Genomic DNA, 27340 nt, shown 5'->3' on the forward strand with positions numbered 1-27340 from the left:
ATAATTAAAGAGGAAAACAAACCATGTTTAGTAACATAAATAAACAAATATGGCTGGAAGAACAACCCATATCTCAATAATAACCCTAAATGTTAATGGCTTAAACTCACCAATCAAGAGACACAGGCTAGTAGAATGGATCACAAAACAAGACCCAACAATATGCTGCCTACAGGAGACGCATTTGATAGGAAAAGACATACATAGGCTGAAGGTGAAAGGTTGGGAAAAATCATATCACTCATATGGACTTCGGAAACAAGCAGGAGTGTCCATACTCATATCAAATAAAATAGATTTCAAGCCCAAGTTAATCAAAAGGGATAAAGAGGGACACTACATACTGCTCAAGGGAACCATACACCAACAAGACATAACAATCATAAATATATATGCCCCTAACAATGGTGCAGCTATGTTCATCAAACAAACTCTTCTCAAGTTCAAGAGTCTAATAGACCACCATACAATAATCATGGGAGACTTCAACACACCTCTCCACCACTGGACAGATCTTCCAAACAAAAGTTGAATAAGGAAACTATAGAACTCAATAACACAATTAATAACCTAGACTTAATTAACATATATAGAATATACCACCCAACATCAAGCAGTTACACTTTTTTCTCAGCAGCACATGGATCCTTCTCAAAAATAGATCATATATTATGTCACAGGGCAACTCTTAGACAATATAAAGGAGTAGAGATAATACCATGCATCTTATCTGATCATAATGGAATGAAACTGAAAATCAACGATAAAAGAAGGAAGGAAAAATCATGCATCACTTGGAGAATGAACAATAGGTTACTGAATGATCAATGGGTTATAGAAGACATCAAGGAGGAAATTAAAAAATTCTTAGAGATAAATGAAAACACAGACACAACATATCGGAATCTATGGGACACATTGAAAGCAGTTCTAAGAGGAAAATTCATTGCTTGGAGTTCATTCCTTAAAAAAAGAAAAAAAAAAAAACAACAAATAAATGATCTCATACTTCATCTCAAAATCCTAGAAAAAGAAGAGCAAAACAACAGCAAAAGAAGCAGAAGGCAAGAAATAATTAAAATCAGAGCTGAAATTAATGAAATCGAAACAAAAGAAACAATTGAAAAAATTGACAAAACTAAAAGTTGGTTCTTTGAAAAAATAAATAAAATCGACAGACCCTTAGCCATGCTAATGAAGAGAAGAAGAGAGAGAACTCAAATTACTGCATATGGGATGAAAAAGGCAATATCACAACAGACACTTCAGAAATACAGAAAATAATCAGAAATTATTTTGAATCCTTATACTCCAATAAAATAGAAGATAGTGAAGGCATGGATAAATTTCTTAAGTCATATGATCTGCCCAGATTGAGTCAGGAGGATATAGACAACCTAAACAGACCAATATCAATTGAGGAAATCGAAGAAACCATCAAAAGACTACCAACTAAGAAAAGCCCAGGAATGGATGGGTATACAGCAGAGTTTTACAAAACCTTTAAAGAGGAACTAATACCAATACTTTTCAAGCTATTTCAGGAAATAGAAAAAGAGGGAGAACTTCCAAATTCATTCTATGAGACCAACATCACCCTGATTCCTAAACCAGACAAAGACACTTCAAAGAAAGAAAACTACAGACCAATATCTCTAATGAACCTAGATGCAAAAATCCTCAATAAAATTCTGGCGAATCGGATACAAAAACATATCAAAAAAATTGTACACCATGATCAAGTAGGATTCATCCCTGGGATGCAAGGCTGGTTCAATAAACGGAAATCAATAAATGTTATTCACCACATCAATAGACTTAAAAATAAGAACCATATGATCATCTCGATAGATGCGGAAAAAGCATTCGACAAAGTACAGCATCCCTTTATGTTCAAAACTCTAGAAAAACTAGCTATAACAGGAACATACCTCAATATTGTAAAAGCAATCTATGCTAAGCCTCAGGCTCACCATCTCTAGCAGTCAGAAAAATGCAAATCAAAACCACCCTAAGATACCATCTCACTCCAGTAAGATTGGCAGCCATTATGAAGTCAAACAACAAGTGCTGGCGAGGATGTGGGGAAAAGGGTACACTTGTACATTGCTGGTGGGACTGCAAATTGGTGCAGCCAATTTGGAAAGCAGTATGGAGATTTCTTGGAAAGCTGGGAATGGAACCACCATTTGACCCAGCTATTCCCCTTCTCGGTCTATTCCCTAAAGACCTAAAAAGAGCATGCTACAGGGACACTGCTACATCGATGTTCATAGCAGCACAATTCACAATAGCAAGACTGTGGAACCAACCTTGATGCCCTTCAATAGACAAATGAATAAAAAAATGTGGCATTTATACACAATGGAGTATTACTCTGCATTAAAAAATGACAAATCATAGAATTTGCAGGGAAACGGATGGCATTAGAGCAGATTATGCTAAGTGAAGCTAGCCAATCCCTAAAAAACAAATGCCAAATGTCTTCTTTGATATAAGGAGAGTAACTAAGAACAGAGTAGGGACGAAGAGCATGAGAAGAAGATTAACATTAAACAGGGATGAGAGGTGGGAGGGAAAGGGAGAGAGAAGGGAAATTGCAAGGAAATGGAAGAAGACCCTCAGGGTTATACAAAATTACATACAAGAGGAAGTGAGGGGAAAGGGAAAAACAAATACAAGGGGGAGAAATGAATGACAGTAGAGGGGGTAGAGAGAGAAGAGGGGAGGGGAGGGGAGGGGAGGGGGGATAGTAGAGGATAGGAAAGGCAGCAGAATACAACAGACACTAGTATGGCAATATGTAAATCAATGGATGTGTAACTGATGTGATTCTGCAATCTGTATACAGGGTAAAAATGGGAGTTCATAACCCAGTTGAATCAAAGTTTGAAATATGATATATCAAGAACTATGTAATGTTTTGAACAACCAACGATAAAAATTTAAAAAAAAATTTAAAAAATAAAGATTTAACCCTGAGAAGATAAAATCAAAAGAGATATCAGATATCACTTGATTAAAATAGGATCGTGGATAGCTGAGAAAGACCATTTGGTTACTTTATTTCAAGAGAAAATAAATACTTAAAAAATAAACATACCAAGGGTATGATTATTTATATTATTAATAAGTATTGTTATATTTATTAACAATTATAAAGAACTTTAGCTATTTCCAAATGAGGAAACTTTGTTCCTTTTCTTAAAAATTAAGGATATGACAAAGTCAATATATAGAGCAAAGAAAATTTATTCTGATAAAACTCAAAATCATTATCTGAACAGAAGGTAAAAATAAGCCTTTAACATTGTTGGTGATGGAGTTAATGAGTAAGCCAAAGAAACAAGCTCAGTAAAATTGAGTGAACTTTGCCAAAATTGTAGCAGTATCCAATATCTTTCAGAAGTAGGTAATATATACCAAGGCAAATAAAATTCACTTTTCTTAAGTTTTGCACTTCACATTGTCATGTTCCAGAACAAACCAATACTTTAGAACAAAACTCTTTTGCTCCTAAAAATCCCAAACACATGCATAATTGTATTTCTCTGTCACTATTATTCCCATTGTAGTTACATGACTCTTTTTATACTTTAGTCAGAAAAACTAATGTCCTTTCTTAAATTAAAAAAAAAAATGGTGTGTGTGTTGCTAGGAATTGAATCCAGTGCCTCATGCATGCTAGGTAAATGCTCTACCACTGAGCTATACCCCAGCTTCCAAAGAAACTAATTTCTGTTTCACAGAGAAGGCTAGAAAGTAGATCACTGAGAATTGTCAAGCAAACATTTTAGCAAACCAACAAAGCTCATGAATATAATACGACTTTTATATAACTATAGCCATCTCTCTCCACCTTAAATTGACATTTAAGAAACACTATTAACTTGACCTGAAGATACAACTCCTGAGTATACATATTTAAAAGTATGCTTAGCAATAAATGATTCGCTGTTCTAAGAAACAATAAGCATAATTGATTTGGAGTTAAATCAATCAGTTCAAAATTTCAAATTTCCTAAACATTTTTCTTCAAAATGACATGACTCTAAAATACTGTTGGAATTCTTTTTAAAGAAGAGTTATTAAAATTAGGATTCAATTTAGTAGAATTCAAATATAATATTTTTCAAAATTCTAAACTATGTAGAAATTAGGTTAGTTAATTTGATCAATAAACCAATATAAAAAGTTTAGGAAATTGAGACTAACTAGCGTCTTCATTAACAAACAAAACTAAACATCATTTAAGAAGTACTATTATGTCTAGGATGATACCTCAGTGGTACAGCATGTGCTCAGCATGTGCAAAATCTGAAGCATGTATCATTCTTATCTCAATCCCAACTACCAAACCGTGATGTATAGTACTATATATTTTAGTCTACTTGAGCTGCTATAACAAAAATGGAGGAAAGAAATCTGAAATTATAAAGAAAGTATAGAATTTCTTTTTCCCTACAGTGCTAGGGGTCTTGTACATGTTAGACAAGTTATCTACCATTGAGCTGCATCCTGACTCCAAACCTTTCTCATATCCTGCTCCTCAGCCAACTGTTTCATCTCCTTGTAGGTAACTGCTTTTAGCAATCCCATATATCCACAAATATGTATATGTACTTTTCCTTTGCTTTCCTCACAAATAGCATATTGTACAGATTGGTACCTTTTATGTTTGTTCTCATTTAGTGTGCGTGCGTGTGTATGTGTGTGTGTGTGTATGAGTACATATATACATAGTACATTTTACAGACTAATTATTTATACACACACACACACACACACACACATATATGGGGGGGAGCACACACTTAGAATTAAACCAGGGGCCTCACAACAAATGCTAAGCATGTGCTCTACCACTATGCTACACCCTAAATCCTCTTTTCACTTAGTGTATTTTGAAATATTTCAATAGCAATATGTATAGAACTTCTTTATTCTTTTTTAATAACTGAATAATTAATGTATCATAATTATTTGATCTTTTGATGGTCAATTAAAATATTCATAATTTTTCGCTATTATGAGAACTTCTACTATAAATTTGTGTGTGTGTGTGTGTGTTGGTGCTGGGGATTGAACCCAGGGCCTGTGCATGCTAGGCAAGCACTCTACCAACTGAGATATATCCACAGATATGAGTATTCTTACACATAAATCACTTCATACCTTATCTTGGTATCCCTTATCTGTAGGAGAAATACCTAGAAACAGAATTACTGAGTGTGATTACAATAATATATTTCTTATATGTATTTCTATTTTATTCACAATTGTATATCCAGAACCTAGACTATGTGGCACATTTTGGGTATCCAGTTCATATTTGTTCAGTGAATTTATAAAGTAGGAAGTGAGGTTTCGTTTTCATTCCTTCATCCAGTATTGACACAATCTGAATAATGCTATGTCTTGGATTTGAGGCATGTATCATTTTTATTTCATGGACTGATTTTCCTAGGACATCTGATCAGTTTCTCTCTCCTCTACTTTCTTCTACTGATGCAGCCACCAGATAACCCCATCAAAAAGATCCCCACCATAATTAAGCTTCTCTAAAGACTTGAACCATAACTAAGCTTCTCTTGTCAGAAAGATTTTTACAAAGAATGTATTCCTTTTATAAAGTATTTCTGCAGAGAGCTCATTATGGTTTGAGGCTTCCTCTTTGTTGTAAAGACCAACTTTCTCTTATAAAAGCTAGATCTGCAATCAAGCTTGCTGTTGTGCAAAAGTTATTATTTCTGTTTTCCTTGGTAAAAACTTGTGAAACCTGTCTGATCTAAAACACGGGACAAAGAATAACTGTTATGTAACCTGTCCTGGGTGTAAACCCCCAATGAGTATAAATCTAAAAAAATTTTCAGACCTGGGGTCCAGAAATTTTTAGGCATCAGCCCCTCTGGACTACTGCAGCTTAAACCATCTAAAAAATTCCTTGGGTGTCCACCTCTTCTGTACTACATACCTACCATACTGCCCTCACCCCATTGATTTAGACACCTTTTTTCCAGGATGCTGAGCTTGTCTTTATCATAGAATTTAATCATAGATTACTTACCAACTGTCATTCCCACTAGGATCATTAATGATAGAAACTTTTTTTTTCTTTTGGTACCACAGATTGAACTCAGGGACACTTAACCACTGAGCCACATCCCCAACTCTTTTTACATTTTATTTTGGGACAGGGTCTCGCTAAGTTGTTTAGGGCCTTGCTAAGTTGCTGCCTCAGACTCCCAAGCTGCTGGGGTTGTAGGTGTGCAGCACTATGTCCAGCAGGAACAGTTCTTATTTGAGCTGTTTTCTCTAGTTGAGTGTCAGCTATATAGGGCATTTATTACAAGTATGCATAATGTAGATTTAGGTAATTTGGACCATTTGACCTTTGTCAGAAGCAAATGCAAGTATTCTCCAGAGAAAAACACCTTCTAATAGGAGCTTTCACCCCAAAAATCTCTAAAATAAATAAGGAATCAGTCCCATGGAAAAAAGTAAAAAGAAATTAAAAATAACAGATTCTGGAATCCAAGACTACATATAAGAATGATCAGATACAGCCAGGCATGGTGGGGACACCTGCAATCTCATTGACTCAGGAGGCTGAAGCAGGAAGATTATATGTCTGAGGGCAGCCTCAGCAACTTAGTGTGACACTGTCTCAAAATAAAATAAAAGGGATGGGGGTATGGCTCAGTGGTAGAGGGCTTCTGGTTCAATCCCCACTACTGGAAAAAAAAAAAACTAGAATGATCAGTTAGACAAAAACTAATGATAAGCCAGAGTGGTGGTGGATGCCTATAATCCCAGTGGCTAAGAAGGTTGAGACAGGAGGATTGTAAGTTTGAGGCCAGCCTGGGCAACTTAGCAATGCCTTAAGCATCTTAGCAACACACTGTCTCAAAAAAATATAAAGGGCTCAGTGGTTAAGCAACCCTGGGCTAAATCCCTAGAACAAAACAAACAAACAACAACAACAACAACAAAACTAATGACAAAAAAGAAAGAACAGGCAATTACAAAAACAGATCTGAAATAATAAGATTGAATCTTTAGAACTGAACAATACAATTATTAAAATTAAAATGTACTGAATTTGTTAGATAGCAAATTAGGCACCAGCTGAAGAGAGACTTAAAGAACTGAAGTAGTGTTTCTCAAATTTTAACATGCATAGAAATTACTTGGGGAAATTGCTAAAATAAAAAACGTGATTGGTAGGTTGAGGGTCCAGCTCTGCCTTTCTAAAAGATCCTGCAATGTTGATGCTCTTAGCCCACAGACTGTGTAACAAAAGGACAAAAGAAAATAGACTTGAAGAAATTACCCAAGATAATCATAAAAAACAAAGGCAGAAAATACAATAGGCTAAGAAATAAGAAGCATGGAACAAGAAAGTCTAACATGTTTACTAAAGACCTACAAGTAGAGAATATTGAGAGAAGATCCACCCCTTACATTTTTAGGGCCTAGAATAAGCACAAATGGAGGCCTATACATATGTCTTAATATTTAAAAGTTAAAAACAAAGTTAATAAACTCTTAAACTATGTTCTGTCCTCCCACTTTCATAATTATACCTTTATGACAATGCAGAAAGCCAGGATCAAATTTAGACTACTTGGGCTTCTAAGAATCCTGTGCTAAAAAATTCAAAAGAATAAAGCAATGCCTCTTAGGGCCTGTCCCTCACCTTGTCTTGGGTTTTGTACCAATGAATGTAGACATTTCAGCCTATATATCCAAGCTGTATCCATACACGACTTGGCACAGTGCTTTGACCAACCTGAGGACATGTGGTACACATCCAAGCATATGCTTTACCTTTTAAGAAACCTGCCCACAGAAGGAACCCAGAGAGAATATGGAAGTGGGCTATGAAGCAGCTGGGCAGGGAAATTCAGGAGGTCCTAAAATATGGTCTGGAAATGGGGAAGGAAGCTCTGGGAGGCATACTCAGTTGTCAGAGATAAGTGAATGGCTTGGTTCCAGGGACACCTTGTCAGATGTAGAAGAATGTTGGATGGAGGATGAACAGAGCAGGACCTTCTATAAATGAGGCCCAGACCAGGAATCCAATTTGGGTTTAAGAGTGGCATTGGAAGAGAAAATGTTAGAGAATTTTCAGATCAGATAAAATAATTAACTTGCAAATATATGAAGTTCATCAAATATTTAGTTTAAAAAATCCACAATTAGACACATCTTCATTGAAAATGCATAAAACAGAAGACCAAGAAAAGATCTTCTAAGCAGAAAAGGGAATTCACCCACAAAGTGACAAGTAGAATGACTGGTATCTTCCCAATAGCATTAATGGATTATCTTTTAAGTGTTGAGAAAAAAACAACAGTTAACTCAGAATTTTCTAAAAATAGCAACAAACAAAATTATTTGAAGAATCATCCAGGGTGAAAATAAAGGCATTTTCAGATAAACACAACTGAGAGTTTACAATCAGCAGACAATCATTCAAATAAGGAAGATCATTAAAGGAATAAAAAATGACTCCAAAAGGACAGTGTGATATGCAGGAGGAAATAGTTAAGTGAACTGATAAATCTTTGCCCTCATCAGGTGATGATAACAAAATATTATTTTTGAAATTAAAAAAAACTAAAATACTACAGAACAAGTTAAAAGAAGGGTGATGGGAGCATACTAAGGTTTTTATACTGTTGGGAGGTAGAGTTAGGGTATTAACTTTAAATGTTTTTAAGTGGGCTGTGTTTGTAGCTCAGTGGTAGAGCAGTTGCCTACCATGTGTGAGGCCCTGAGTTCAATCCTCAGCACCACATTAAAATAAATAAATAAATAAAGGTATTGTGTTCATCTACAGTTTTAAAACAAAAGAATTTAAAAAGTGATTTTAAGCATACGATGTAAATTTCAAAGTAGTCACAAAAATGATAGAATTATATAGTCTGTAACTTATAAACCAGAAGACTAGGGAAAAAAAAAATAGAATAAGGAAACAGATTATTAGAACATACATTTTTTTTAAAAGGCAAGAAAGGCCAAAACAATAAGCATAGAGTTGAGCATGGAGGCTAATGTCTATCATCCAGTTAGGAGGGAGGTTGAGACAGGTAGAGGCCAAGTTTTAGTCTATCCTGGGCAACTTAATAAGACTGTCTCAAAAAAAAAAAAAAAAAAAAAAGCGGGGGTGTGTGAGTGTGTGTGTTTGTGTGTGTGTGTTATGTGTGTGCTGGAGGTGAAGCTCAGTGGTACAGCTTATATGTGAAGGCCTTTGGTTCAATCCCTAATAATGCAAGAAGAAAAAAATAACAGAGTTTAGAAAATGAATAACAAATACAAAGTAAAAAGTTAAATATAAGTCCAAATAAATAGTCACAATACATATAAATGGACTGAAGTTATTGGTTAAAAGTAGACAAAAAAATCTGCTACTTTCTATTTATAAGACATTTTCTAAAACATAGGAATACTGAAAGCTTAAAAGGTAAAATTGAAACAAAACTAACAAACAATCCCCTGGAGGTAATTACTAACCAACAGAAAACTAGGAAAATTACATTAATATCTAACAGAGGAGGCTTTTTGAGATAAAAATACATTGTTGGAAACAGAAATAGTCCTTACCTAATGATAAAGGCTCAATTCACCAAACGAATCACCAAACAAGTTTAGATGCATTTAGCAAAGCAGTTCTAAATTATAAATGGGAAAATCAACAGAATGATAGGGAAAAATAATGAAGCTCATCATCATAGTTTGTCTCAATTATTGAGAGTTCATGTGTATCAGCATATCAGGAATACTTCTGCAATCCTAATCAATTTTATTTTCTAAAGGATGCTTAAGTGTGACCAGCTTTGGTGGCGCAAGCCTGTAATCCCAGCGATTTAGGAGGTCAGGCAGGAGGATCACAAGTTCAAAGCCAGCCTCTGCTCATTGGCAAAGACCTTGTCTCCCCCCACCTACACCCCGCAAAATTAAGAGGGTGGAATGTAGGTCAGTGGTCAAGTGACCTTGAGTACCCCCAAAACAAAACAAAAACCTTTAGCGTGGAAGACAACACACGAGAGAAAAAAAATCCGAATTCTGTAGAAATCTCAATTTCTTTTTGGAAATAGTATCTAAGTATTTTAATTACTAAGCACTTCCTCAAGAATCGGGGAGCAGAAGGCAATACAGGAATGGACACTTAACTACGTGCAAGCGGGCATTCTAATTAACTGCCATTACACGTCTTTTAAGCACTTAAAGAACAAATAGTTTCTCAACAGGGTTCAGATATTTCAACGTTACTTAAAACTGCTTCATATAAATGGAACTGATCTTAGGACGGAGAAAGATGAGCCAAAAACTTAAGGCGCAGGCAATGAGGACACCTATGAGAAACCAGTGGGGTCCTAGAGCAGCCAGGGAATTGCTCCGTCCTTCAGGCGGGCATATGGGCAGCTATGTCGGGTGTGGTGGGGGCCTCAAGGAAGCTACTGCGCAGGCGCGCGAATCGTAAGTCTACGCCGGAGGGGGTAGGTTCCTTCTTTTCGCTCTCAGACATGGTGAGTGTGGATGGTTTTTACCGGGCTCCTGAGAGTGGTCAGAAAAATAATATGTACTGTTGAGCAGTTAGTTGCTATAGGTTATCTGTCTAGTATTAGAGAATGTTTAGGTTAAGACGCGGGCCTTGGGAACTTTCTGAGGGCTCAGGTTGAAGTATTACTCAGCGTTTTCTGCAAATTTCGCAGGCGCAGTTGCCGCTTCTAATTTTATGTAGGCTTCGTCTTTTTGGGCGGGCCTCTTTTGGGTTGAGCGGCCGCGTTTCTTGGTTCCTCTAAAAAAAGCTTCACTGATGGCTGACTTTCCCTCCGTGTTTATTGATTTCTGTGTACATACACACATTTTTCCGTGCTTTTTGTAATTGGTTTTGGGTTCGAGTAAGTTTTAGAAATCATTAGCGATGAGGCTTTCCAATTTTTTTTTTTCTTTTCCCTGGTCCTGGGGTTTGAATCGTGGCCTTCGAGCATGCTACGCAAGCCAGTCCTTTCTAATTTTATTTTGAGACACGAGTGGAAAAAATTGCCCAGACTCCCTTGTGCTTGAAATCCTTATGCTTCACCCTCTTGGATAGCTGGAAATCTCCTAAATTTTAAATGGAATCCAAAGGAAATTTGCTACTCAATTTTATTTTGGGTCATTTCCGTGGCATACTTCTGGTAACAACAGTTCAGTCTTAGTCACTAAGGTGTAGATATATGAAAAAACTAATAACTACATTATTTGGGGATTGTTGGAAATACTCGGATTGAGCTTAACAGTGGTGAAGAAGTTAATGGGATTGCATACTTCATTATTAGAATGGTTTATGAGAGTATAGGGTGCTTTGAAACATGAGTTTGATTAAACGGGAGTGCAAATTATTTTCCACCCAGACATTAAAAAAAAATTGCGTCTTTCTGCCACGTGTTAAGTTTTCCCCATTTGGTAAGCTTTTACTTAACTGAGTGAAAGACAGGAACAATAAATGCAAGTGGTAATTTTTGGGTCAATGATGAGCTGGCATGTATTCTGAATCAAAAGTTGATTATTAATACTTTAGCTCTAGAATTACTCTGAGACCTGAATAAGACCTGAATTTGACTGGTTGTTTAAAAAGTTACTTTTACAACAGATACCTGAGATTTTTTTAATTGGAAAATTTTCAGTGAGAAAATTCAGGTGTAAATTGGATGTATGCTAAGGGGCAGAGTAAACATTGATGAGATTGCTGCTTTTTTATTTTTGAAAGGGCACACCACAGAAGGATGTTATCATCAAGTCTGATGCACCTGTCACCCTTTTACTGGAGAAACATGCAGATTATATTGCATCCTATGGCTCAAAGAAAGATGACTATGTATGTATGAATTTTTATGTTCAAGAGTTTTAAAGAAGTCTGACATATCTAAGTAATATAGCAGTATTTATGTCTTGTTAAAGTGGTATCCTCCTCTATGCAGAGGACTGAAGATTTGCCCTTAAAGTTTAATATGTGTCGCTTGTATATGAGTTTGGTGGTTTGGCAGAATCAACATGATCTTACCCATAAGTAGAGACTTTGCCAGACAAAGAAGATAAGAGTATAAGGTTAAAAAATAGGCTTCTATTTTTGTAATTGAGGTATACATTCAAGGTCAATGATGTATTGGCATGTATTACCTGAATTTACTGCTGATGTGTAATACTTAGCTCTAGAATTACACTGAGACCTTGAGAAAATTTTGCCTCAATTTTTTTGTTTTTTTGTAACAGGGATTGAAGGGGGGGGGGCGTGCTTAATCACTGAGCCACATCCCCAGTCCTTTTTTAAAAAATATTTTATTAGAGATAGGATCTCATTAATTTGCTTAGTGCCTCTAAGTTGCTGAGGCTGGCTTTGAACTTCCAATCCTCCTGCCTCAGCCTCCCAAGCCCCTGGGATTATAGGTGTGCGCCACCAGGCCCAGCATTACCTCAAGCTTTTAAACAATAATTTAAGTAGATTACCTGGCTCCATGAGAATATTAGCAAGAAGTAGTGAACAGTTTGGCTATAGTATCTGAGCAGCTAGTTTTCTGCCATCTTAGGAAACAAACATCTGATATTAACTTTTGCTCCTAAGTTTTAGGTTTTTAACCCTGTAGTTTCATATTTCTTAATAGGATCATGAACTTAAGTCAGAACTTCAATTTCCCCAGTGTGACTTTAAGAGGCTTTTTAATGAATTGTCTCCTTTGAACCCTGGATTTGGTTTGGCAGCAAACTAAGATCCTCATCTGATTTATAGTCTCTAAAATAATGCATTGTTGAGTGCAGCAAATTTTTGTTTGGGGCTGGGGTTATAGCCAAGTGGTAGAGTGCTTGCCTAGCACATATGAGGCATTGGGTTCTATCCTCAGCATCACGTATAAATAAAATGAAGGTATTGTGTCCATCTATAACTAAAAATACTTAAAAAAAAATTGTTTCTGGAATCCATACTAATTTTTAAGTCTTCTTGATTATCTACTACTTGAGTTGGGCATCTATCTGCACATCTACTTTCTGTGTTTTTAGGTCATTTTTGTAAATTCATAGATAATAGATTTTGTGCCACATTCACATTAAAAGAATGGATGTCTGATAAGTGGTATAGGTACTTTGAAAGAAACACTGAACTTTACTGATATAAACAGATCTTTTTTTGTTGTTTTTTAAAGCTCTGGTTTGCCCTTAAATTTTCGAACAGGGGAATTAATCTTGGTTAATCCAGTTTATAAGCCAGCTATTAGTGTTAAATCTCTTTAACCTGTCATAAATTCAAACTGACACATTTAAGAAATTGTTGTTTTAGGAATACTGTATGTCTGAGTATTTGAGAATGAGTGGTATCTACTGGGGTCTGACAGTAATGGATCTCATGGGACAACTTGATCGGATGAATAGAGAAGAGATTCTGACGTTTATTAAGTCATGCCAACATGAGTGTGGTGGAATAAGTGCAAGCATTGGACATGATCCTCATCTTTTGTATACTCTTAGTGCTGTCCAGGTAAATGTTTCAGATTCAATAGTCTTGATAATGTATTCTCTTTTCTCAAGAGTCAAGAATTGAAACTGTACTAGGAAGATGATTAGTATGTTAATGTTAAAAAGTCTTGTTCTGTTTAAGTCATTCCCACAAGGTCAGTGATGTGGTGGCATGTATTATCTGAATGCAAAGTGATGTGAATTCTAAAATTACACTGAGACCTTGAGGGTAAAATTTTTTCCTTCAGTATATGTAACATTGAAAATAATGAGAATTTAATATTGAAGTCTATTTATACTTAAGTTGATATATTTAATAACAGGATAGTTTGCATGTTTTGAGAAAGGTTCATATAGACAAAGGACATGATTGTTTGACATCTTAGAAAGTAACTGCAAAAGAACACACTTGAAAGGTTACTTACCAGATTCATTTATCTTTCTTACAGATTCTTACTCTTTATGATAGTATTAATGTTATTGATGTAAATAAGGTTGTGGAATATGTTCAAAGTCTACAGAAAGAAGATGGTTCTTTTGCTGGAGATATTTGGGGTAATGTCAGATTTTGTCCATACTACCATAAATTGAATATCAATATATCCTGGTCTTGGTAGTAATCAGTTTATAAGGAGATTAAGTTTTTCATCTTTTCAGGTCCCAGTAAGCAGCTGGTCTAACTGGAGTTAATGGTCTGGAGGTTCCAGCATGCCCTGTGGTAGTTATATCAGCATACAGGAGCACTGGAACAGAGGGGCCCAATCTAAAAAGATAAGGTAGGTGACATTTTTTTCCCCCAGTATTTGGTGGTTTTGTAAAGTTTTAGAAATTTTTGATGGAAAGAGAACAAAAAAAACAACAAAATTTCTGAATATTTGAATGGGGGGAGGGAATAGTAGTTTATTTGATAAATGTAGATAATCTCTGCTTTAGGGCTGAACACAAGTGCAGACCAGAGAGACCAGCTGCTTCATGGGATATGAAAATCTACTTTTGTAAAATAGGGTAAGTTTATTGCATTTTAGAAATTACTAATCCTTTCAGTTCTATGTAAATAAATTAGGATAATTTGCTCTTATTTGTTAGTTTTTAGTTGTTAGTTTCTTCAGTTTTCTCCTGACTATACAACGTAAAAGTTAAGCTCAAACTTCTGGAAATTTTGAGATATTTGTCTGACATTGTTTTTAATATAACTTGAACTGTTATGATTAGAAGCCTCTGGTAACATATGTTGGTTTAATCCATTTTTGTTTTAGGAGAAATTGATACAAGATTCTCCTTTTGTGCAGTGGCAACTTTGGCTCTGTTGGTAAGATTTGACTATTGATATTGAAATGATTATAGACATTCATGAATATTCTGGAATTTAATAGTTTCTTTTCCTTCTGTGTACAGGGGAAACTTGATGCTATTAATGTTGAAAAGGCAATCGAATTTGTTTTATCCTGTATGAACTTTGATGGTGGATTTGGTTGTCGACCTGGTTCTGAGTCCCATGCTGGACAGGTAATTTATATTGATTATGATTAAGTGTCCATTTTGAAGAGGCCATTTGTAGTAAATTTGTTGAATGCAAATGAAGTTAATTTTGATTGTAATGTGGGATATTACATAAGAATTGCTTAGTGCTACATGAGGGGAAAGCATTTTTACAATAGTTTGTCCCATGTATATACCTTCCTTCTTAGTAGATACCTCTGATTAGGTAGAACATAATTAGATTAAGTCTTCATAATGTTTTTCTGAGTGAGCACATTCTGCCAAGAATATCGTATATGTAAATGCTTGTGGAAATGGACTGAAGAAATTTTGACAATATTTACTTATGTCAGGGCAGAATTGGCTCCTAGTAATAAAAGTTAAATACAAAATGGAGTTTAAACAGTTTGAATAATTTTTTTTAATTACTTTTGCTATCAAGAAGTTATTATACACATGTACTTTATGTCTGTAATTTTAGATCTATTGTTGCACAGGATTTCTGGCTATTACTAGTCAGTTGCATCAAGTAAATTCTGACTTACTTGGTTGGTGGCTTTGTGAACGTCAGTTACCTTCAGGAGGACTCAATGGAAGGCCGGAGAAGGTATTGTTTCTTAGCTGTGTTCTAACATTACTAATTTTTTAACCCTGAGCAGACACTGCTTCTTTGTCATCACATTTCAATATTGCTATTGATCAATTATGAGCTTTACCTTTGCTGCATTGTAATTTTAAATAATATCCCCCCAAAAATACAGTCCTTGGCAAAACAAAGACCCTTCTAGAAGAAATTCTTAATGACCCTGATATCTGTTTTCAGAATTGAGTGTAATCAGTCAGTCACCACTATTCCCCATCCCCCAGTGTAAATATTTATTGTCTTGAGTTTTTAGAAGGACACCCTCCCACCCCATCTGAAGGCCTTGTATTTTTTCAGGCTTTGAAATGAAACCTTTTCTAAACCTTAGTTCAGGGACCTATACCAGGGTATCAGACATGCACTAAAGGGGTGAAATCATATAGCCAAAGGCTTTACTGTGACACATCTTATACATAAGTCTCCATGCCCATATATTTGAAAGCACAATTGATTTTGCCCAGTTTTGAGGTTTGAAAACTTAAATAAGACATTTTTCTGGGAAAACCCAAATTTTGACATTTTTAGAGGTAAGGTTACTGAAATTTTCCTACACATTATGTTCTAAATCTTAAGTGTCTAAGGGCCATACTGAACGCAGATTGAGTGAGTATCCATAATCTGAAATCCAATATGTTCTAAAATCTGAAAGCTTCAGATCTATATGATGCTACAAAGTGTAAAATTCCACACTTAACCTATGTGACAGATTACCACCAAAACGCACACTAAAATAGTGTATAACATTACTTGTCCATATGTTTAAACTATATATGAAACATGTTTTGGGGTGTTTTTGCGAATATTCCGAAATTTGAAACTGTTCCCAAGCATTTTGGATGTAGGATAGTCAGCCAGTGTTTTGATTTTGCTGGTATGCAGTTTTGTTTGCAGGACAATTTGTCCTATTGCAAATACAGTCATAGAAATAGGAGTCTGGCAGTGTTCCAGTTAAAATTATTGTGGGGTAACATTTGTATTTTATGATTTAAAAACTATTAGGTTATAGTCTAGATTTGACTCATGAACAAATCTAGGAACCATCTCCAGTACTAGTGTAAGACCCCATTAAATGCACATAGTTTTAAGTTATTTATAGTCTCACATCTGAACTTTTGGGAGGTCTTTTCCCCATCTTTCTGAAGGCTTGCTGTGCCTGTGACCCATGAACTAGGGCATGATGGTGCATTTCATTTGACCTGATATATTTTTAAACTTTGCTTTATAAATATTTTTGGATAACATTAATGGCTAGGGAAATACCCACAAGTGATATGTAGATAAGGTCTGATTTTGAATCCTGGGGACCTCATTAAGAAAAATGGGTGGCTGTCAGAGCACCAAGAGCCTGCATATGAGTCTGGAGCAGCCTTTAATGTACATATAAGTCCTTATGGGAGTTCATTAAAATGCAAACTGTTGTGGGTAGGATCTGCATTTCTTACACTCAGGTGACCACATTTTCAGGACTTAAGTGTGTAACCACCTGGACCGTACTTGTTAAAAATGCTGTACCTAGGAAAGTGGAAAATGGGTTTTGTGAGCCTTTACTACTAGACTAGGCTTGTTGGTTAAGGTGCTAAGTTAGACATTAATAAAGATATATGTATGCTTATTCACTGAGAACTGAAACGGCATGGGTACGAGCGAGTGGGTTGGAGATTGGTCATTTCCAGTGATCAGTTTGAAAGAAACATTTCAAACAGTCTGTAACATCTTTGATTTCTCCCTGCATTGTTTTAACAAAATGAGACTTTTATTCACTTACAAATATTTCTAAAAACTTAAGAATATAAGAGGATGAAATGGTGACAATTTTTTGTGCCCTTTTCCCCTTCCAGTTACCAGATGTGTGCTATTCATGGTGGGTATTGGCTTCCCTAAAGATAATTGGAAGACTTCATTGGATTGACAGAGAGAAACTGCGAGCTTTCATTTTGGCATGTCAAGATGAAGAAACTGGAGGATTTGCAGATAGGCCAGGAGACATGGCAAGTATATTTTGAACATGTTTGTATAAGGTTTGGTTTTTGTTTTTAAAATATTAAATGTCCTGGTTCTTGGCATTTATGGTTGTAGAAATGATGGTACATCCAGTGGATGGTCCTAGTGTAGTTTTAAAAGTAGTGTATTTTTTTTAATAACTTAAAACGTAGTGAATGATATGGATCCAAGTTTAGAGAAATTTCTAATCACCAGTTCTTTGCCTCTGTATATGACCTGCATTCTCCTTTGAGTCTGTATTCCTCGTTTTACCTCCAAAGTCAGCTTTCTCTTACAGCAGCCTACATTATTCCTTGAATGTGTAATTCTCTTTCCTGATTTTGGAGGCTGGGGACCTCAGTAAAATTTAGTATTATGTTATAAAGGTCAAGAAGTAAACAAGTTAGTCTCTTTCAGAAAAATTTTAAGCATAACTGACATTTTTAGTATTTATAACTTTAGAGACATTTTCATTTTGTAATGGTCTCAAATCTTTTTAATAGGTGGATCCTTTTCATACATTATTTGGCATTGCTGGATTGTCACTTTTGGGAGAAGAACAGATTAAACCTGTTAGTCCTGTTTTTTGCATGCCTGAAGAAGTGCTTCGAAGAGTCAATGTTCAGCCTGAACTAGTGAGCTAGATCACATTGTTGATGGAAAAGATCTTCCTAGAGTTTTGCCATCTCAACATTTCTGGTTTTGAACCTAAAAATTACTGCTAATATTTTGTATATTGTTAAATTAATTTTAATAAATTATATGACTATACATATTATAAAATAAAGGCTTGTATTGCGTTTTCTTTTGGATTCCTCCTTGAAATGCTGTTATATGTTTTTTGTATAAATGTATCTGTTACTCTTATCCCCATAACAGGAAACATAAAAGAATTTAATTTTACTTGATTTCTTTGAATGTGCTCCTGTATTCAAAAACCATAGTTCATGTTAATTGGTTTGTGTCAACAGAATGTTCACTGATGTAAATGGATAAACATGAATTAAAAGATGCACAAACTAATTGGCTGTTGAAATTTGGATATGGTTACTCTTTAAGTTCATCCTAATTCCAACTTTGAAAAGGTTTGCAATTTGGACCTGAACTAATTTTTAGCATTTTATGGATCTGAATTGCCTAAGGGATAGTTTGACTTTTATCCCAGTAAGGAAAATTAACAGTTATTTTTTTCAAGACAAAAATGTTCATAACTGTTCGTCCAACCTTAACGGTTTGGGGGGGAGAATAAGAGGTCTTTCTTTTCAAGCATGATTTTGTCATCACCAAGTAATAGTCATTGTAGAGTTCTCAGTTCTACAGCCATTGCATGTGGGTGAATTAGGTTATATCTTTGAGATGCTTAATGCAATCTAGTAGTGTATTTAATAGCTTATGCATTAAGATGCTTTTCCTGGTATCCCTAGGAAAATGGTACTATGGTTTTATCTGAAGAGTATAATATCGCAAAGGTGAGTGTTTCTCCCCCCGCCAAAAAACTGCAGTTTAAACTTGTAGTCTTATATGTGTGAAACTGCAATACTTCGAAATTGGTGGTGTTGGGACTGAAATAGCCCGAGATCTCACCCAGTCTTCTTTTGGGTCCCTAACATAACTATGGACACAGCCTTGTGCATGCCATAGCCTTCGTGATGATTTGATTTGAGTACAAGTCTTACTGTGTTGGACACTGGGCTCACCTAGGAACCAATGAAACCCCAGAGGTTGTGGAAAGCGGGCTTCCTTCTCTGCGCACCGTTCTCCCGCCCTTTTCGGTAGCAACTTCCGCCCTTGCCTCGCGACCAGGCGTCCAGGCTTGTGAGAATGTTGAGACCTACTACCCCCGCTTCCGCTTCTGAGGCTTCCCCCTTACCCGGAGGGGTTCACCCGCGGTGTCCCCGAGGTCCCCGCTACGTTTTCGAACTTATGAAGACGCCTCAGAGCCGCCCTTCCGCTCAGGCCTCGGAGTCCTCTACTCCTCCCGGCACTTCAGGAGCCGCGGGGGATCGCAGCTGCAGCAGCAGCCTCCCTCACCAGCCGCCAAGCTCTCTGCCAGCCCCAGGCAAGGAGTGCTTGATGGGGTGAAGGTGCACCCCCTGGGCTAGGCGGCCACCACAGAGGAGGACAACGTGGTTCCTGGGGGGATGCAAAGAGGGTGTCCTGGGAATTGTATGGGTCAGGCCCATTAAAAGGCTGGATGCCTTTTCTCAGGTCTGAATAAGGCTGGAACAACACCCACTATAATGGGTGACAAGTGACAGGTTGTGCATGAATAGTCTCCAGGTCATCAAATGGGACGAAAATAGATTGATTTGAATATTTCATCTGATCCTAGTGAATATGTTTACTATTAAAAACCAAGTCCTTCAGGCTGAGGTTGTGGCCGTTCAGTGGTAGAGTGCTTGCCTAGCATGTGTGAGGCAATGGGTTGAATTTGCAGCACCACATATAAACAAATAAATGATAAAGATCGATCAATAACTAATAAAAAAAAGTCCTTCAAGTTAAGTTCGACTTATTTAAAAGATAAAGATGACTCGTTAACTGTTATGAGTGAGGAAACACTTCTATACTTAAGTCTTCTATACTTAAGATTAAGCTATCAGGTTATTGAGATAAATACAAAAAGCAAACTAAAAAGCATCAGAATGAAATATTAATTATGATTTTGAGGTATCTATCCATCATTGGAAATTTTAAGAGATAGTCTGAAATAGAAATCTGGAACCAGATCCAAGCTGTGCATTGCAGTTGTGTGTGAAAATGATGCTTTTACCGTGAACTGAAAGAGGGTGACAGTATTCTGTCCATTTCCATCTCTGTGCTATTGCAGACTCTCATAATTCTATGTCTAATTTTATGACATAATTTTATGTCATATCCTTTCTTCTTCCAGGTTTACTTAGAGTACCACTAGAGTTATGTGGAAAATGCAAAATTCTTATATCCCATGCAACTTAAATCAGTGGCTCTGTATCAAAAGGTACAAGGTCGAACTGTTTAAAAGACTGTCCATGGCCATTTTGGATCTGTTTCCAATCTTTATAGCTTTCTCACTGTTGTGACTAAAGGACCCAACCATCACAACTATAGAAGAGAAAGAATTTATTTGAGGGCCCACGGTTTTAGAGGTCTTAGTCCATACAAGGCCAGCTTCATTTCTCAGGACTCAAGGTGAGGCAGGACATCATTGCAAAAGAGTGTGACAGAGAGAAGCAGTTCACATCATGGTGATCTGGAAGCAGAGAGAGACTGTACTCTCCATATACAAAATATATACCCCATAGCCACGCCCTAATTCCCACCTCCTCTAGCCATACCCTACCACTCTAGTTACCACTCAGTTAATCCCTGTCAGACGATTAAATTACTAATTGGAATAAGACTCTTAAAACCCAATCATTTCTCTTCCTTCTTGCATTGTCTCAGCGTCAGCTTTTGGGAGACACCTCACATCCAAACCATAACATCTCCCATCCCTTCTTTTAAAAAATAAATAAATAAATGTATTTTTTAGTTATTGATGGACCTTTATTTTATTCATTTATTTATATGCAGTGCTGAGATTCGAACCCAGTGCCTCACACATGCCCGGCAAGCACTCTACCTGCTTCTTGATATTTACACTGCTTTAGAACAAAACTGAGAAATTTGCAGTTCCTCCAAGGCTATGTTCATATTGTTAGTGGTTTTCCTCTTCGCAAAATACATTGCCATCCATTTATTTTCATCAGTTCTAATAATATCCGCTAATTAAAATTCATATACTTCATTCTAGTTTCTTATTAGGAATATTAAAACTCCAATGCTCACTATAATTCTGCAAAGTAGGGATTTTTGTTGTTGTTATTTAGTTTTGTTTGTACTGGGGATTGAACTCTGGGGAAGCTGAACTACATTCCAATCCTTTTTTAATTTGAGACAAGGTCTCACTAAATGGCTTAGGGCCTCACTAAATTGCTGAGACTAGCCTTGAACTTGGATACTCTTGCCTCAGCCTCCCAAGTCACTTGGATTTTGGGTGTTACCACTGTGCCCAGCCAAAGTAGGTGTTTTGTTCCTCTTTTACAGAAAGAACCAAGACCCAAATAGGTGAGCCAAGGCTCAAATTGTTAGGAGCTGTGAATAAGAAAAACACGCTTTCAAGGAATTTATGGTTCAATAAGGAAGACGGGTTTACAAATCTATACATACACTTTTAAAAGATAACTATATTTGAAGACATTTTGAGATATTTATAAGTAGGTAAACCAAAGTGGGAAAAGAAATTCTATAGAGTAAGTGCAACATGAATTGGTTTTAAAAGTAGGACAAAGAATACCAACTAAAGGGAAGTACAAAAGAAACCAAAGAGCATTCTTGAGAAAGAAAAACATGTGCAAAGGCACAGAAGCAGCAGATAAAACTGCAAATAATTTTGTGTCACTAGAACAGATGAGCTGATGTAGGTAAATTTAAAGTACTACGGGAATTAGATCTGAGAAGCAGATTAGTTTTATTCTCCATGCCAACATCAGGTCTTCTCTGGCTTTGATAATTGAATAGATGGTCATTCTCTTACCTGATATAGGAATTTTTTAGTAGAAACAACTTTTAGAGGGAAGTTGATGAGTTCTATTATGGAAATTTTGAGTGTGAAGAGCCTCTGGTATGTCCATATAGCTAGGGCTAAGAAGAGACATTTAGAAGAGATACAGATTTAAAACTTATGTATATTTGGGATCAGAGGAGAGAATATGAAGGAAATACAGCAAAACAGAGGTTAAAAAAGAAGTTGGAGGAAAGCTGAGACAAGTGAACAAGTTTCAAGAAAGGACTCAGAATCTAAAAGTAGCTTGAGAACAAGAAACAGTGGTCTCTGTCTTCAGTCTCTAGTACCTAGTTCCTTCCTTAATTCTTTTAAGCCTGGAAATGCTCATGAATGGTATTTTGTCAGATTCAATACTTTTTATGATGATACCCCTGAATTATCCACACTGTTGTGGATATTTTCTGAGGAAGATACAAGCTTGAAATGTGCTGATAGGAGTGGAGAGAGTTGGAAATTTTTCTAAGTTTACAATAAACAAAAAGAATTACAGGACTTGGTAATTCTGATTAGCTGTTAGGATTGATAAAAGAGGAATTAAAAGTTACTACTAAGTTTATGACTTGGGTGTCAGGATCCAAGATGGCACAATTGACCATGACTGGTAATAAATATTGGGGGAAAGATAAAAAGCTCTGTTTTGGATTTAAGTTCTGGGAAAATATCTACAGGTTTATGTTCAGAAAGTAGTTAGATACAGTGATCTATACCACATCCTCTGATGGAATTTTCTGTGAGGATTAGTTCAGTGTAGTGGCACATGTCTCTGATGCCAGCAGCTAGGGAAGCTGAAGCAGGAGGATCACAAGTTCAAGGCCCACCTCAGCAAATTAGCAAGTCCCTAAGAAACTTAGTAAGACCCTGTTAGGAGCTGTGAATAAAAAAGATTTAAAAAAGTTCTGGGAATTAGTGCAGTGTGGGGCCCTGGATAAACAGGACTTTAAGTCCAGATGCCCCAGGGTCCTGAACAATTATTGCAGTTTCTCAGTAACTTGGGCATTACCCAGCTCAGATAACAAGGCTGGGCTCCAGGTGTAGTTACACTCACCTATTTGTTCCTTTGTAATCCTACCCCTTCTGCCTTTTTTGAATAGAATGTTCTAAGAAACAGCATCCCCCTCCCCAAATAAAGGCCCACTTCCAACCATTGGCATGTCTGTCTGTCTGTCTGTCTCTCTCTCTCTCTCTCTCTCTCTCTCTCCCTCAACTTTGTCTTGTCCCCTTCTTGGGGAGCCTGAGGCTGGGAGACAGGGAAGCTGTCCTGAAGCTTATAAAAGGTATTTTGTGTCTGTGTGGTATTTTGCGTCACCCCAAATTCACATGAGTAACTTTAGTTCAGCTGCTTGCACTGGACAGGGGCAGCAGTGCAGTAGTAAAGCACTCTTGGGTTCAATCCAAAAAAAAAGAAGAAGAATTTTCTGTGAGGATAGAAATATTCCATATCTATGCTGTCCGTATGGTAACCAGTTGACAAATGTCACTTTTCAGCATTTTAAATGTGGCGAGTATGACTGAGGAATTGAATTCCTAATTTTATTTAATTTTTATTTAAATAGCCACATGTGGCTAGTGGCTTCTACATTGAACAGTGCAGGTGAAGTAGTAAGAATGGTTTTTGCATTTTTTAAAAGGTTGAAAAATTTAAAAAGAATATTATTTTATGGCATGTGAAGATTTATGAAATTTAAATTTTAGTATCTAAAATAAAGTTTTATTGAAATACATGCTTATTTACTAGTGTATTATCTATGACTGCTTTCCTACTGTGTCAGAGTTAAATAATTGTGACCATGACTGTATAGTCCACAAAGCCTAAAGTATTTTCAGTCTAATCCTTTATTAAAAAGCTGATCAAACCTTTGTTTACAGTATAGTAGAGGGATCAGGACTGCATAGGAAGATTTGAGAGTTGTCAGGAAATAGAAGTTAACAGGAACAGATGAGATGCTTACAGAAAATGTATAATGTTGATTTGTGAAAGAAGATTTAAAGACTAGAATTCTGGACTCCAACAGTTAAGAGGAAGACAGAAGAAAATGGATCTGGGAAAGGAAACTAAAAATAGTTTAAAGTGAATCAAGATAAAAAGTTGTCATGGAAATTAAAGGAAAGGAAATAGTAGAAAAGAACTATTTTTTTTAAACCTCCATATTTCAGGACACTATGCTAGGCTGTTTATACTTTGTTTCAGATTACACTGTAAAACAGGTAATTTGTCAATAGATAAATATCTAAAAAAGTAACTGAAGTCAAGTCTGAAACTTATAGTACCTTTTACATGTGAAGAGAGAGTTTCAATGAGGAAGTTAACAGAGGAAAGAGGCTTAATATTTACTAAAAAATTAAACATATTAAGTATATTTAAAGAAGGTAATTTATGATTTTAGCAAGAGTAGCCTCAGTGAACTTGTGGAAACAAAAGCCATATTAGCATATTTTAGTACAAGAAGACTTATAAGAAATGTAACTAAATGCCATAACTTGATATTTAAAAAAATCATTATGAAGTTTTATAGAAAGTAGACAATGTGAATTATGAGGATTTACACATTGTTACATAATTCTAATCTTTAAGAATTAATACTTTTTTTTTTTTTTCAAATTTAGGTTCACACTTTGGAAACAAAAGATCTCACACACCAAACCCCGTTGCAACAAATTTTGGTACAAGCTCATCTTCTTTACAGGAAACTTATCCTCAAATACTTAAAACTCCATTGTCTGCTGGAAATCCCCAGAAATCAGGTTATAAAAGTTGGACACCACAAATAGGATATTCAGGTAAAATCAGTGCAAGACTAACATTGATGACCTTCTGGCCTTTTGAAACTTTTTTTTTTTTTTTTTTTTTTTTTTTTTAGTGGTACTGGAGATTGAATCCAGGGGTGTTCTACCACTACCCTATGTCCCCAATCTTTTTAATTGTATTTTGAGACAGTCTCACTAAGTTTCTCAGGTTGGATTCAAATTTAGGAACCTCCTATCTCAGCTACATAAGATTCACCCAGCTTGAATCTTTTATTAGAGTTCTATAAATTATGGTGACTGAGTTTATTTGAAGTCATCTATTACTGATATGGATGATTGAAAAATAAATGTCAGTTGACCCATATTCATAATTTTTAGCTACATTACTATGGTTACACAGCTTCTGATATTGTTTGTTATTTGCATTTCTATGTAGTTTTATCTATCCTGACAAAAAATTACAAGGAAGAGAAAGCTCTGTTACTCCCATGACGTTTATTTAAATCTAAGTTAGTCCTGATAATACTATTGAATGTCTTTTAATATTCAAATTTTAATTTTTATTTAATCTACTTCTTTGGATAAATGGATGAAATAGTTTTTAATGTATAACAGTTCTATAAGGTACATACAAGAAAATTTTTGGTTATAAGATGTTGCCAAGTTGTTTTATAAAGTCTAAAATGATACATAATAATATTTCAAGACAGACTGTATGTGATGTTGTTCCTATAAGATTATGATGGAGCTAAAAATTCCCTATTGCCTAGTATTTTTACAATATCTTTCTGTGTTTATACACAGATACTTACCTTTATGTTATAGTATTCAATACAGTAGCATGCTATATAGATTTAGGACCAATAGTCTATATTATATACTCTAGGTGTCTAGCAGGCTATATCATCTACACTGAGTTAAGTGTACTCTTTGATTTTTGGACAGTGATGGAATTTGCTAATGATGCATTTCTCAGAATATATTCCCATTGTTAAATGGCACATGACTGTTTTCTTCCAATATACACTTTTCTTAACAATGTGAGAGAGTACTCGTCAGCATTCATATTGTTAGATTCTAAATATTTACCAACCTAGCAGTACAATCTATAGTCTCAACTTCCATTTTTTGATACTAATGAGGTTAATTTACTTTTTGCATATTTTTGACCATATGTCTTTAATTTTCTTTGAAATGAATGTTTATATCCTTTGACCATTATTCTGTAGGTATTTTTTTTACCCTGAATTTTTTAAAAAAAATTTTCAGTCAACAAATCATTTATAAAGGAGCAATCAATCCATAGATTGAGAAAAACATTTGCAATACACTTACTTGTTTACAAAATATACAAAGACTGGAAAACTCAACAATTAGCAAATAATGCAATTAAAAATTAGCAAAATAAACAGGTATTTCATTGAAGAAGATAATCAAATGGCAAATAAACATATGAAAACATACCCAGTATTATTTGTTGTCAGAGAATTTCACATTAAAGCCATAATGGGATGACAAAGAGATTGCCTATGCATATATTGCCTATGTATATTTGAATATTAAAAGACGTGTGTGTGTGTGTGTGTGTGTGTGTGTATAAATTTTTATTTGCAAAATAAAAAGTGTTAACGGGCTGTGGCTGTGGCTCAATGGTAGAGTTCTTGCCTTGAATGGATGAGACACTGGGTTGGATCCTCAGCACCACATAAAAATAAATAAATAAATAAAGATATTGTGTCCATCTACAGTGTTAATAGACAATAATATACATCTGTTGCTGTGCACCATATGATAAATGAGAGAATGAATATTTGCAATAAAAGCATTCCAACAATCTTCTCTTTGAGTCTGACAGTGGGACCCATTTTATTCAACCCATTTTCCAAAATATTACATCATCAAACCTATCATTTGCCCAATTTTCCACTGACCTTCATGTCAGGTGTTCTTTTTTTTCACACTATCAATAATTAATTTAAATATAAATGAACTAGATATTGTACTTGTGTAAAAAGCAAACAATAACTGTATGCTCTATACATGTCACAATTTAAATATCAATACACCAATAGGTTAAAAGCAAAAGAAGGGGAAAATAAGCATGAGAAACTGAAGTAGAGCTATTAATATAAAATAAGTTTCAAGAAAAAGCATTTTCAGAGATAAAGGGGAACATTTCATAACCATAATACAGTAACTTCTTCAAGAAAGTATAACAATCCTAATGTGTCTGTACCTAATAACAAAATTTCAAAATACATGAAGTAAAATTAATAAAACTAGAGAGACAAGTCGCAATCATATTTGGAAATTTTTAGCCCTCTCATTTTGCTGGAAGGAGTAATGATATAGAAGGCTGAACAACATTATCAGCCAATTTGACCTATTTGTTATTTATAGAGAAC

General features: G+C 35.5%; 2 protein-coding genes and 3 non-coding genes across 5 annotated transcripts in view; all 5 read left to right on the top strand.

Moving 5' to 3' along the window:
* Positions 1 to 11516: 11516 nt before the first annotated feature.
* On the top strand, positions 11517 to 11595 carry LOC124092011 (small nucleolar RNA SNORD45). Its single transcript, XR_006851485.1, has one exon. It is a non-coding gene; the product is annotated as a small nucleolar RNA SNORD45 (small nucleolar RNA).
* A 121-nt stretch (positions 11596 to 11716) lies between these two features.
* Positions 11717 to 18625, top strand: Rabggtb (Rab geranylgeranyltransferase subunit beta). Its single transcript, XM_058578928.1, is given in 8 exon segments — positions 11717 to 11869; positions 13325 to 13522; positions 13950 to 14055; positions 14757 to 14809; positions 14896 to 15006; positions 15461 to 15586; positions 17461 to 17610; positions 18106 to 18625. Coding segments are annotated over 8 exon segments (1023 nt in total). The 5' UTR covers positions 11717 to 11731; the 3' UTR covers positions 18247 to 18625.
* On the top strand, positions 12145 to 12224 carry LOC124092010 (small nucleolar RNA SNORD45). Its single transcript, XR_006851484.1, has one exon. It is a non-coding gene; the product is annotated as a small nucleolar RNA SNORD45 (small nucleolar RNA).
* LOC124092012 (small nucleolar RNA SNORD45) lies at positions 13655 to 13725 on the top strand. Its single transcript, XR_006851486.1, has one exon. It is a non-coding gene; the product is annotated as a small nucleolar RNA SNORD45 (small nucleolar RNA).
* Positions 18626 to 19501: 876 nt separating the features above from the next.
* Positions 19502 to 27340, top strand: part of Msh4 (mutS homolog 4) — a 92816-nt gene continuing 84977 nt past the window's right edge. Inside the window, exons 1-2 of the mRNA XM_046443164.1 lie at positions 19502 to 19661; positions 24795 to 24968. Of these exons, the coding sequence (XP_046299120.1) occupies positions 19526 to 19661; positions 24795 to 24968 (310 nt within the window). The 5' untranslated portion in view covers positions 19502 to 19525. The remainder of the gene's footprint in view (positions 19662 to 24794; positions 24969 to 27340) is intronic.

The sequence above is a fragment of the Marmota monax genome, unplaced genomic scaffold (assembly GCF_021218885.2).
Source record: "Marmota monax isolate L192 unplaced genomic scaffold, Marmota_monax_Labrador192_F-V1.1 WCK01_AAM20220418_F8-fsc00046, whole genome shotgun sequence".
NCBI classification, from domain to species: domain Eukaryota; kingdom Metazoa; phylum Chordata; class Mammalia; order Rodentia; family Sciuridae; genus Marmota; species Marmota monax.